Below are 13,344 nucleotides of genomic sequence, written 5' to 3'. Positions count from 1 at the left end.
AATGACAATAAATTCTATTCTATGAATTATACTTTTTATTACAACTCATTTATTTAACTTACATAACGGTTTTCTTTTCTCATCATATTTTATGTTGCAATTTCACATTTCTGGCCTAAGACTGATAATAATACACTAATGTGATGGGAGAACTGTACAGATGATTTTCACTCCTAAAATATCAGTCGATCTCAGACCATCCAATGTACTCAAACTGCCCTAACTTTCCTTTCTGACAACTGAAGCAGCAATGTTTTGAAAAACAGGAAACATGTTGCAGTAAGTGTTAAATAAAAGTATTTTCATTTTTGTTGGTCAATCAGTCCTAAAAAAATCTGTTCAAAATATGCTTTAACAAAAGAAGATGGTTTAGAAAGACAGTTTGACAAAATATACACAAATGCGACTCAAGAGAAACATGTTTGACACCGATTTTTATTAAAACAAAAATATCATCTTATATGTTATTTTTCAGAACATTTCCTGAATGGCACCATTTCCAGGCATACTCATGGTATTGTTAACATTGCGGTATTTTTGATGGACTTCCATTAATACAATTGTTGATTCATGATTTTTCTCTTTTTCTGTCCCTGTCAAAACTTTATCTTTCTTCGTTAAGCCCTTTCTAAACTGCATGCAAAAAAGCACAGTAAAATATAGAAATTGAATTCATTTACTTGGGATTACAGACAGATATTTCCCCATAGCGTCAACCCAAACACCATTTCTAATCAAACATGGCAGCACGGAAAACAGCGGCAGAGGCGATGGGCAGGTTTCCAAATTGGTGGAAGAGCAGATTAGCAGGACAGGAGTGAAGGAGAGGAATCATGGCAGGTGTTTCAGTTACTTGTCCTCTTTTATGGCTTTCTTCTCCTCATCAATTTCTGTGTGAACACAAGACAAAGACACAAATTAAGTGATCAGTCTGAATGTGAAGATAAAAGATTAGTCCTGCAATTTTGTCAGAGCAAGAAAACAAACTGATATAACATTGTGTTTAAACATTACCATCCTGTATTATTCAATTTTAAACCACAACTCTGACTCACACACACACAGAACAATCATAATCCAAAGCATAAGTGTCAAATATTCTAGATGGTTGAAAATTTGCTTATGCAGCAGCTGGTGTGACAGATGGCTCCACTCATGAGTTTGGCTCCGTTGCTAATAAACTGCAAGCCAATGGTCAAGTGTCTCCCTCTCTCAGCTTCTTTCTAAATTATCAGGTGTGCACTGACTGGAGTGCAAATAATTTAAGAGGCACTCTAGTGATTTAGCAGTGCCCTTCCACAAAGTTGGGAAAATTGGAAGAGACACATTAAGAACGAACTGTCAAAATCAAAGCTACAGAGAGAAATGTGTCTAGATAAAGATGTCTAGTATGGGGCAAGCTCCAGAAACCCTGGATCCTACATTTCCCATACAGCAACTCATCTTTTATTAGATAGATTCCTGCCACACTTTTAAAACTACAGCGTCGTGTTGCAAATTTGTAGCTACAAGCCCAAACTGAGATGATAAGATCACTATGACATCACCAGGATTTAGACAACTCCCGTCAGAGCCACAGAAGACATAATACAATTGTTTTCACATTTTTTATAGTAGCCTACTCCTCATGAGAAGTAAACTCAACTTCATGTGTAAAATCTTTAGAATGCCCCTTTAATGTAAAGTCTGACTAGGATGTCTGCAGCAATGTACAACATGAAGCCATGAAATTAAATGTAGAATATGTCATGGTTTGGCACCGGAGTGAAAGTCAACTTTGATATGAATGAATAATGATATCAGATAAATTAGTCTGATTTATTAAAAAAAAAAAAAATTGGGTTAAAGCGAGTATATGCAACTATACTGAACAGTGTCAGATACAAGATTAGGCTAAATGATAAAACATAGTTTAGTAATAGTTCAAATAGAGAAGAGTTGTACTGTCAGTTAACTGACTCAGTACTGTCAGTTACACAGCAATACCGATCTAAAGTTTGTTAACATTAGCTAATACTAACTATTGGTCATACCAGACCAAAGTAAGGCTATACAGCAACAAAAGAGTGTATTGAATTGATCAAGGGTGTGCTTTATTCCTTATGAATTTAACTTCTCATTTTGAAAAAGAAGTTTCATATCCTCACTTAAAAGCCTGGAATTCAGGTACAAACTTGACAGTAAAATACTTGCATTGTGCTAAAGCAGTGTTAAACAGCAGCAGCAGTGTTTGACTTCCTCGAGCCCATTGCAGAACAGCTCTCTTGATAAAAGTTAACTGCACGATTAAAGAGTCTTCAAAAGCCAACATGCACCGGCAGTGCCACCTGTGTGTGCTTTCCCCCTGACACGCAAGTCAGAACTGCACTCAGATCTGAGAAAGAGCAGCAGGGAGCCTCTCAGCCTCCGGAGGGATGAGATGAGCGTCTTGCCACACTTTAGCTTAAATGTTCCACTTCCTACTGCCTCATGTCACACCAGATATAAAGTAGGGCTTTCTCAGTACATCTTCTGGGCCTCAATATTCATTGCTTTGTCAAGTGACAAAATTTTGAATATTTTCCCAAAGGCTCGATGGCATGGAGCTCCATTTGCTCCACTAAGAGCAGACAGAGATCTTATAATAAATAGATGGGGGTGGGGTTGGCATTAAGCTGAACAAGGACAAGCTCTCAGGTAGCAGGGTGTGTACCTGCAGTTAATCAGTAATGCAATGTTTGCAGTTGTAATTCATAATGAAGGGGTGAAACCCGGATAAGGTGGTGGATGAGAGATTTTTGTTAAGAGCACACTTCTCTTAAACACCTACCCTGCTGAGTTGGAACATAGGTTTTTTCACGTGTGTCAGTCTTCTTTAGCTTCTGCTTGTTAAACTGCTCGACCTCTTGGTTGACTGGATTGCCGTCACCCATTTTTCTGGAGTAGTTCTAATGAAGAAAAGAGAAGAGAGCAAATCATGATGATTCAAATCAAAACATGGAAGACAGCCTGAGAAAAAGTTAAAGGAATGCATGGGAAAGAATGAACCCATTATTATTCAGTCACTCAAGATATCTACAGTACATGCCCATACAGGTGCACAAATCACAAATTAAGCCCCGCCTCAGTTGAAAGAGACAGAACTCTGGAGTTATGTAACCCAGTCACAAGAGGCAACATGCACCTTCTTCATGAACAAACAGCTCTAATGTGGTGTCATGTTATACTCTACTGTTATTTACAGCTATTCAATTCCACAAGAGACACCGGACTAAAGAGACACATGATATACTTGTACATTGATTTGCAGTGATGTGTGTTGGTTAAAGAGATTAGGTAAATATTAAATACACACCTGGGACAAAAAAAAAAAAGCAAACAGCAAGGAAGTGAGAACATAAAATTAAATGTTTCACTGTTTCAACCAAGGACAGAACAAGATAAGACTAAAGCTAAACCAGACTTTTCTGTACAATTTACTCTGCTTATAACAGTACAATGTTTAGAGAAATCCACCGTGCAGATTCCCTTGGGGGGGGGGGGCAGTGCCTGGTAGCCTGAAACATTATGGCACCGTCCACACCTACATATTGTACGCACCCTCATGCACAGCAGGCATGAGTGTGCGTTTCCATTTTCTACATCAAAAAAAGGATGACAGGTGAAAATACTCGACTGTTTCGAACAGTTTTGCTTGAAAAAGCAGCGTTAAGTGGTGAACACACTGCTTGCGTGCAGAGGAATGCAGCGCCGCCAGGTATATACACACCCTACAGTAACGGAATAATCAGCAATACAGTAACTGTATCGGCGTGGCTGTATGGCCTATACCAGAAATGTTGCATTACACCTATAAGCCTTTTATAGATAGAAAAACATGTCTTGAAAAGAATTATGATGTTTGTTCTACATTCCCTTGCAGTGATTTTGTGTCTTTTTGAGTGCATGATAAAAAGAGACGGTACAGAATAGATTTACCTGGTGCAGGGGTGCGCAGTGGGAATGTCTTCTACAGGTAAGATGCGTCTGTGTAATCCGTGCAAAACCAACGGTTTAAATAGTGACAACACGCCCTTCGGCACTCCAACATGGACACTGATGCTCTGTCTCTCATTGGCTCCCAAAGCTCACAGGAAGAATTTCAATTGGACACGCTTGATGCCTGAATTCCCAGAGATATTATAGGCTGTTGGTTGAGCACTGTTGTCCATTCTTGCCCCAAATGTTGTAATCTGAATCATTTGTTCCTCCCTGTACCTGCAACAGGCACTGCGCTATTGATCAGTCATCACTGAGCTCCCATTGTAGTTGATATGAACGATTTCATCGTTTTTAACACACTACCATCTAGTGGACTGTTTATGATATCACACAATTTGACAAAAATCCACCAGAATAGTATGTGAACAGCAAATACACAACAGAAACAACTTCAGTGTATGATCAATAAGATTAGTTTATTATTGGGTGTTGCAAAAAAAAACTATTTTCTGCAGCAACTGGAATATTATTATGTGATGATTTTACAGGTATATGTTGAGATCACAGAAAGACAGTGGACATTTTTCTTTCACAGTCAAACAAAGATATTTAAATGGAGTACATTGAAAATAATAAACATCCAGTGGCTTGTCCCATACTGGGGGACAGGTTTCATCCCACCTGCTGTGGACACACATGCTGACATGAGAACTTGCTGTAAGGCAACAGTGATGACCCCTGAGTCACTGACTTCTAACTTATCAATATTAATCTCAATTCATATATACAGTAGCTATGTCATATAGTAAATGAAATAATGTCTTGATTATACACCAATCATCTCCTTCATGTACTTTTTGTATTTCAATTCCATGAAGGTGGGATACTCCCAAGACACAGATGGTCAAAATAAATGCAGCAGAGGCCGAGATATCTTGACTTGTAGTCCCTTGTATGGCTCCAGACCTAAAAATTATGGATTCTACTTTTCCCATACTGCAACCAATTTTGTTAGACCCTTCACTCCTTGTAAATAACCACATCCACAATCAACAGAACCCACACCTGCAGGCTCAATTCTTGAGCCCACAACAAAAAACTGCTGGACAGAATCGTGCGAACGATTGAAGCAGATGATGGATCATGTACTTTTGCCTACTGGACTCCTGTTGATTGGTCAAAGCACCTGAATAAAGATGAGCTGCGGTCTGGTTAAATTTTCAAGGGAGCACTTCACGGTAATGAATATTTAAAACAAATTTAAAAAGACTATTTTCAACTTGTAAATTTGATATCCTTTAGAGATTTCCTCCGTCTCCTCAGCCTGAACGTTTTTCCTGTCTGTCATAGATAGCGGTGGTGATTCCCCACGTGATACACGATCTCAGAATAACAAGAGAACCTCCTCGGTACAGCAGAGCCACACTCTGCTGTCGAGATTTCCACAGCATCCTCCAACAAGCCATGACCCCTTTCACCTCCCGTCCCACCTGTGCCTGCATGTTTGCCACTAGCACAGAGAGTGGGTACAGAGCTAAGCTGATTGCCATGGAGGTCAGCGTCCCCGAGACGAAGGAGGCGGCCACTGGTGAGAGCCCCTGTCCCGCCACGGCAGCACATACAGGCTCTTTCAGGCCAAAGTAGAGGGAGCTGCCCAGAGAATTGCGAGCTGTGATGGGCAGAAAGGCCCTGTAGTACCCTAAGGTCGGCCCCTGTGCCCTCAGCCTTACAAGAACACTCTTCAGGGTGGGTAGGTGACGGTCGTTCTGCCCATTCTGCAACACATTTTGGACGCGCTCAAAGGGGGTAAACACCACAGCTTCCACCACACCTGCACCAAACCCAGCCAGAGCAGGCAGAGCAGATGTGGGGATGACATTTTGGGATGACAGGGAGAGTTGGCAGAGGAGGGTGTCTTGCAGGCCAAAGAGCATCGTGCCATTTAGAGTCCTCATCAGTAATGGTGGGGCCACGCCCCTGTAGAGCTTTACAGGTCCCTCTTTGAAGAGCTGACCCACTGCCTGGTGAACTGGGGTGTTGTTGATTTGTTGACGGAAAACAGTCTTGTACACAGGAAAAACGACAAGGGTGGGGATGGTGGACAGCAAGCTGGAGGTCCCCCCATGCAAGTAGCTCTTGAAATGAACCACTGAGTGCCTAAGGTGGGCTTCATCTTGTTTATGGTTGGGACTTCCTGTCATACTTGAACTGGATGGAAATCAAATCATAAATCATTTCAGGCTTGCACTAATCCAGGACAGTTATAATGTAACTGAAAAAAAAAAAGAATAAGGGCGGATAATCAAATCAGAAGAAATTACAATTAAATAACTGATGCTATGTTATCATTTAAGACAGTGACATGCACTTACCTTGTGTGCTGTGGTCAGGCGTCAAGAACAGAAAGCGTATTGTCTACTTTCAATTTCCTCTAATGCAGAATGCAGCACGTGGGGCCATTTGTCCTCCAACACTGCACGTAGAGAGAACTAATTTCTGTGTGTTCGTCTCATTGCAGAGGCAACACGTTTTTCTACCCCAGTACGGAAATATAAGTCTTATCAGGAGGATGCTCTCCGAAAATAAATGACAATCTCTGCTGAGCCGCTTCAGTGTCTGTGTTTGGTCGGCCTCTTCTACAATTGCTATTGGTCAAGACGGAATACGTCATGTGGTCAGGGATTGGTTGTTTCGCCAATCAATCAAGTCTTTTCTTTCCAGGGGAAAAGGCATGTCCAATGTGAAAACATGTCTGATGCTGTTTTACATTTACCACTGCAAATAATTAATAATCATAAGCGGTTGAACTTAACATACATTGTCGTCAAAAATATTAAGTCATAAGTCGAAAGACAAAGTAAAATTAAAATAATTGTATTTAAGAGGTTAACTCTTCAGTAATATTGTCTTAAATATTTGCCAAAATTAGGGTCTGAATGTCAAAGCCTTCTACATATTGCCAAAATTTGAATTCTGGTGGTGAAATTCTGACTTTCTTCACTGTACAAAATACTGAGTCTGGAATAAGCCAATAAAATACAGACCACCATGTATTTAAACTGTGGGATATAAGCTCCCTCCAGGTCTAGACACCCTCAAATCTCCAGAAATAAAAGTCTTGAGGACTCATCTCTTCCAAGAGCACCTCCTCTCATAACACATTAATACCTTAGCATGCCTAACTGGCACTTACAATGCACCCTCAGCGCACTTCACCTGCTCTCCTTACACTATTAAATAGATGTAGTACTTAGTACTTACCTGCACTGAAGCTTCAGTGATGTCACTTACTTCTAACTTGCTCTGGATAAAAGCGTCTGCCAAATGAGTAAATATCAAATTGTAGACGACACACAATTCTGATTCTTCAACTTTTGAATAATCAGCTTTTACGAAAACAAGTTAAGTAATAAACTGATGGTCAATTAATAACAAATAAACCAGATGCCATTTTAAGATTTTACGCATATTCAATTTTATTAAGAATGCACCCTCAGATGACTGGTGCATTCATCCTACTGAAAAAGTAAACACAAAGGTTTGGAATATGCACATTAGTGACAAATCCTTCCCTCCAGACATACAAAAAAAAAAAAAAAAAAAAAAAAAAAGAGCAGGTGAACATTTCTGAAGGAAGCTCCAGCCTGCAGAGACCCCAAGCTAAAAACCCAACAGCTTCTCTATAGAAAGATCTTCAACGCAGAACCTCAAAGGGTAAATTCTGGACACTGGGCAAACCCCACTCAATGAGGGCACCTCAAGAGTTGAAAGAAACATCTCAAAACATCTTCTACAGACTGATAAGACACGTGAAAGCTCTATGTCAAGTGAGAAAATAAATAAAGCTAAATAAGAAGTGTGGGGGGGGAGAGGATAAAATAAGAGGAAAAAAAAATTTCATTTCAGACTGTTGAGGCACTCTTGGTTGAGTGGAGCTTCAGTGGCACCGTAAACTAGTTCAATACACATTCACTTCATTATAATCTTTCAAACACCAGAGGATAACAAGAGCAACATGAAAAACTACACTTGTTTATAGTAACAAAAAAAAAAAGCACTGTAACAGCTTTATATGCCAGATGCTTCTCCTGACCACTGGAACCTGCCAGGGATATTATACAAGCTCTTTGACAACAGATTGAAAGCACTCCTGGAGAGGTGAAATGGTCAGGAGAAACTCTGTATCTAAACTTTATGAAAAGAGGACAAAGGGAGACAGTGGATAAACTCTTATTTATCCATGTACAATAAATATGCTGGCCTAAATTGGTAGCTTGCGATTGATTTGGTGCCCCAGACATGAAAGGACACAGCTCAAGGGGGAAGGAACTCAAGTGAGCGGGGATCAGCATTAGTAAAAGACATGACTGTTCTTTTTCTTTTGTTTCCCATGGTTAGTAAGCTGAACATATTTGCTAATGGTTGTGTTTGGGTTGGGGAATTCCCTCTTCTCATATTTGGTGTAACAGCACAAAAGTTGATGGTAAACATCATTTGTTACAAGGGGACATGGCTGAACAGGTACGACACAGACTCGCCGTTGTGAGTTCTACGGATGGCCTCTGCGAGGATCATGGAGATGTCAATAACCTGGAGGCAGAGAAGATAGCAAGTTGTGAGGATAACTGGACTGGATGATTAGTTTACTGACAGATCATTAATGAATGTAAGTAAAAAGTAAATGTAAGAAAAAAACAGCTTCCCTTATTTCATGTCGCAATAAATACATAATTAAAACAACCATCTGCAACCTCACATAAATCTAAAGTAAATGCTGTATCCCGACCTGTATTTTGGGACAATGTTTCATCTTCTCCTCCTGAGGGATTGTGTTGGTGACCACCACAGCTTCAAAGCAGGCATTGTTGATGCGTGAGATAGCTGGGCCAGAAAAGATGCCATGAGTTAGGATGGCATACACCTTGGTGGCACCAGCAGAAATTAGTCTAGGGGAGAAAAACAGTATAATGCATTAAAACTCTCACTGTGCATCACTGGATATATCCTGGAACAGAGATCTCTAAAGGAAATTCAGTAATGATCTCTAGTTTTACATCAGCACCATAGTAACCACAGTAGCCCTGCCTGTGGTCAAGTCTTTTGTTATGCCGTTTATTTATCACAAAAGGCAAATAAAAGAGCTTACTTGTCAGCAGCATGGCAGATTGTGCCACACGTGTCAGCCATGTCATCCACTAGAATGGCGACCCGGTCGGTCACATCGCCGACGAGAACCATTCGGTCTACCTCATTTGCTTTTTTCCTCTCTTTGTGAATAAGAGCAAAGTCCACATTCAGCCGGTCTGCTATTGAGGTGACCCTGCAAAGGAAAAGTAAAATGTCAACGTGTCCAAGTGAATAAAACTGTAACTGTACACGTCAAATTAGAGCCTTGTCAGAGATGAGTCAACAAAAATGTAATCTAAAGTCAATTCTAGAGGAGATACAGTGAAGGTAAGCTATGCTCAAGGGTAGGAGACCTATGGTAAATGGCCCTGGCATACCTCTTGGCTCCTCCAGCATCAGGTGAAACAATGGTACAGTTTTTCCATTCAGGGATGTTCTCTTTGATCCATTTCAGCACAGCTGGCTCTGCATACAAGTTATCAACTGGGATATCAAAGAAGCCCTGGAAAAAAAATAATACAGCTGAACTGACTGGGTTGCAGGAGTGGAACATATACTATCTTTGTTGACATGTAGGTAAATGTAAGGCCAGGAAAGTCAGGTTTCTAATATAGGTTCTCCAAAATCAGACATGTTTAGAATGCAAACCAAAAATATTACCCAAAGGACTGATGGCAGGATGGTGAATAAAATGCACTTCTGTTTAGATCTGCTTTTGTGTTGCTCACCTGTATCTGTGAAGCATGCAAGTCCATGGTGATAATATGGTCAGCGCCTGACACTGACAACATGTTGGCCACCAACTTGGCAGAGATAGGAGCACGGCTCTGCAATGAAAATAGATCTCTTCAGTCACATGCAATAAGTGAACTGGCAAGCGTGGCTCATTTCTAAAAATAACACTTAACTGAGAGCTTAACCTTTCAGTAAAATTATACCAGTCAAATATTACAGTCTAGACCTCAATATTTTTTAATCTGACAATATTTTGTTTATGACCATTGATATTTTGAGTCAGTATTTAATATAAACTAGGACAGCTGATATACAAACACCACCAGTATGTATAGTAAATACGAATGCTAAGCAGAGAGAGGCGTTCAGTTTACATTTTGCAAGAACAAGTTAAATACATTCAAAATGAATGTTTGGCCCAGCTCTGGGATAGCTTTTACAATACAGCAATTATCATTATAACAGACATGCATCACAATATCAAAAGATCTCCCAGTTCTACTGAATAACAAAGGTTTAGATTTGGTTGTAAAACATACAAAACATTCCATTCATGCAATATGATTGAGGTGTTGGAATGAGAGTAATAACAGGCAAATAGCTACTCAGGGAAGAATAAGATGGGAGCAGCAGTTGATTCAGCAACTCATACAGGACGAGGGAAAGGAAAACAAACAGAAAAAAAGAAAGCAAATATGCCTTGTGGAGTCTTTGTTGATTGACATGGTTGCAGGCTTCTTGTCATGATGCTGGATGGCAAATGGCATGACAGAAGTAATTAGACAGATATCCCTCACCCCCACCTTGTCCTTCTTGTCTTGCCGGGCATATGGAAAGCATGGGATGACAGCCGTGACCCTGGAGGCTGAGGCAATCTTGCAGGCGTTGATCATGATCAGCAGCTCCATCAAATTGTCATTGATCTCCCCACAACCACTCTGCACGATGTAGACATCTTCCCCACGAACGCTCTCCCCTATCTCCACGCTGCCAGAGGACAGAGGTGACAAGACAAACAGCACTTAGTGCCATGGAGCTAAGTCACTATGGCAGGCAGGAGATAGATGACACAGAGTAAACAATGGCCGGTGTCTACGTGTGATTTGATCTGCACAGTGGTTATACTGGGGGAAACAGAAGGATGCTGAGTCAGAAAAATGACAGTCTCAATATCATATGTGACAAGACATAATTTCTGTTTATTGACGCAGTTCAGGTGGATTTGATGCTCAACAATTAGCAGATTGGTTGTTAGTTAACATGAGTTCTCAGCCACGCGTGGACTACAAGTTCCTAACAACACTGCGCGGCAATTTCATCGTGACACCACGTTTCTAATTAAAATAAATGTCGCTAGGCTACAACGTTTGCGTACTAGGCACACCTCTGGCTATAAGCTTCTTTAAAGCGGCCAGGACACATAACAACTCACCATGTTTCTTGGTTGCTAAATTTCTTCGTTACAACCTTCCCCAGCTCGAGACCCAGGCGATCTGCTATTTTCTGAGACAGGTCCGGATGTGAGCTCCCGCTAAATATTTTGATATTAGGCATTTTGTTGCGGTCCAGGGCGTCGTTCAGTCCAAGCTGGCAGAGGCAGGGAACAACTGTCGAGTCAGAGGGAGACGAAGAGTCCAAGACAGCAGCTGGAAATTGATCAACAGTTGACGAGCTACTCTTACAGAGCTAAAGTGTGTTCCCTACCTATCCACCATTATGTCCCACACATCACGCGTGCAGCTATCACTCCCAGGGCGGCGCGCACGCTTTCACTTACGTACCGCCGTGATGACGTCATTCCGTCGGTCCAGACGAGCCAAGAACAGAAGCACGTAAAAAAAAAAAAAAACAGGAGCTAGGTACAGCCCGAGAAAGCCAAGCCTACTCATACCAACTTTGACCGCAGTTTAATCATTTCTCCAGGTTATTGCCTTAAATAAATGATTTTTTTATTATAAAAAAACATGTATATCGGCTGTAAAGTAACATTAATGTTTGTAAACCGTTGATGTGTCTCCACTAAGCTTCAATATTTAACTTTGGGTCCTCTGAATATTCACCACCTGTCCGACATGTGGAGGACACTGCAGTGTTTATGTCGGCTACACTGCTCATAGTAGGCTATATTTAGCCTGTCCATACAGTAGGTGGAGAGATAACAGAACTGCACATTACACTTATGTACTCATTATCTAAATCAAACTTTCTCTTTTTGGCAGACCTATGTCTGGCATTCCTTTCAGGACCCCAGAGACAACATGGTGAATCTATGGACTACAACAAATGTGTGTCACCGAAATACAGTCGCTAAAAGAGGTAAGAATAAAATATACATTTAAGGAACAGCACTACTAGTGTCATTATAGGGGCTTTTCAGAGTAAACATTTAACTTGTTGGCACAGTAGGAAAAGCACAGGTGTACACCTGTGCTTTTCCTACTTTTCCCACTGTCATGGCAAACTTTGACACTTGACTAAAACATAGAGTAGTAACGTTACAACTCTATGTTTTAGTCAAGTGTCAAAGTTTGCCATGACAGTGTGACAGTGAATCAGAATGAACCAGGAAAACCAGGATCCTGACCTGAGGCAGCTAATTGTTAGCAGCCATCTTTATTTTTTATTATTTACACATGTGCTTTTCATACTTTGACATATCAACATGTCTACTGTCAATAAACTCATACTATCACAGTGGCATATTACTGCATGTTGAGGTTTGACTTGTGTGTAAAATTATGATTGGCATACTGTAGATCGCCAACATCCACAGACAGTTGTATTTTCACTGTAATATATATATATATATATATATATATATTTTTTTGTGCATACATAAATTCACTGCAGTGTTTTTGGCAAAGAGGCCCTCTGGCTGTTGTTTGGCTCAGCTTCGATCTGCTTTTCCATTGTTTAGCACAAATACTAATAACCCAGAGAAAAAAAAACATTTAAAATAAACTTATCTTAACTGTCAGCACCAAACAACCATTTTACTGTCAACCATTGGTGTTGTGTCAAGTCAATGACGTTTGCACTGTTGAGTCAACATCAATTTGTGCCAAAGGCAAATGAATGAAGCAAATACAGCAATAAGAAACGGCTGGTAGCAGCAAGAAAGACTTTTCCAGGTTATCTATCTTTCACATGACATCATTTGTGGGAAGTCATTGTTACTGGACACCCTGTCACTACTTCAAGTTTTCTGCATGCAATGTCATCTCCAAATTCTGTGAAAGAGTTTATATAATATACTTTATTGCTCTTAAAACATGAGTTAACTTTGTACACAGACAAAAGACCACAGTGAGGACAAGATCATTGACAGTAAATAAAAACAGGAATGAATAGGTGCACATAAAGAAACAATGGATTAAGCCATGGAGGGCTCATTGTGTGAATGAAACATAGACAAATCCACACAGTTTAGCAAAGCAACTGAACAGTGACAACCACAGAAAATGTTTACTATAATGTTAAAATTTTCAAGTGCTGATGAGAGAACATTGTCTGATATTTTGT

The 13,344-nt window shown here is 40.3% G+C and overlaps 3 protein-coding genes across 5 annotated transcripts; all 3 read right to left on the bottom strand.

Annotated features, from left to right (window-relative positions):
* Positions 1–417: 417 nt before the first annotated feature.
* Positions 418–4,110, bottom strand: LOC111652011 (thymosin beta-a-like). The gene is made up of 3 exons (XM_023402099.2): positions 3,958–4,110; positions 2,810–2,927; positions 418–890 (listed from the first exon to the last, which is right to left on the bottom strand). Exons 2-3 carry the CDS (start codon positions 2,910–2,912, stop codon positions 850–852), a joined length of 144 nt encoding a protein of 47 aa, XP_023257867.1. The 5' UTR covers positions 2,913–2,927; positions 3,958–4,110; the 3' UTR covers positions 418–849.
* A 307-nt stretch (positions 4,111–4,417) lies between these two features.
* On the bottom strand, positions 4,418–6,578 carry LOC111652019 (solute carrier family 25 member 53). 2 transcript variants are annotated; one of them, XM_023402108.2, is made up of 2 exons: positions 6,333–6,578; positions 4,418–6,232 (listed from the first exon to the last, which is right to left on the bottom strand). In XM_023402108.2, exon 2 carries the CDS (start codon positions 6,159–6,161, stop codon positions 5,280–5,282), a length of 882 nt encoding a protein of 293 aa, XP_023257876.1. In that variant the 5' UTR covers positions 6,162–6,232; positions 6,333–6,578; the 3' UTR covers positions 4,418–5,279. The 2 variants fall into 2 exon arrangements, with proteins under 2 accessions (XP_023257876.1, XP_023257877.1); XM_023402109.2 differs by having other exon boundaries at positions 4,418–6,168.
* Positions 6,579–7,410: 832 nt separating this feature from the next.
* prps1b (phosphoribosyl pyrophosphate synthetase 1B) lies at positions 7,411–11,571 on the bottom strand. Of its 2 annotated transcripts, none has more exons than XM_023402191.2 (7): positions 11,255–11,571; positions 10,620–10,809; positions 9,816–9,914; positions 9,465–9,589; positions 9,107–9,280; positions 8,747–8,906; positions 7,411–8,550 (listed from the first exon to the last, which is right to left on the bottom strand). In XM_023402191.2, the coding sequence occupies exons 1-7, from the start codon at positions 11,374–11,376 to the stop codon at positions 8,458–8,460; spliced, it is 963 nt and encodes a 320-aa protein (XP_023257959.1). In that variant the 5' UTR covers positions 11,377–11,571; the 3' UTR covers positions 7,411–8,457. The 2 variants fall into 2 exon arrangements, with proteins under 2 accessions (XP_023257959.1, XP_023257960.1); XM_023402192.2 differs by having other exon boundaries at positions 10,626–10,809; positions 11,255–11,570.
* Positions 11,572–13,344: the final 1,773 nt, after the last annotated feature.

The sequence above is a fragment of the Seriola lalandi genome, unplaced genomic scaffold, assembly GCF_002814215.2.
Source record: "Seriola lalandi dorsalis isolate HSWRI2012SDOR001 ecotype SW California unplaced genomic scaffold, Sedor1 jcf7180002053898, whole genome shotgun sequence".
Classification (NCBI taxonomy): Eukaryota; Metazoa; Chordata; class Actinopteri; order Carangiformes; family Carangidae; genus Seriola; species Seriola lalandi.
Note: the sequence above shows the minus strand (reverse complement) of the source record. Positions and strands in the feature narration are given on the sequence as shown.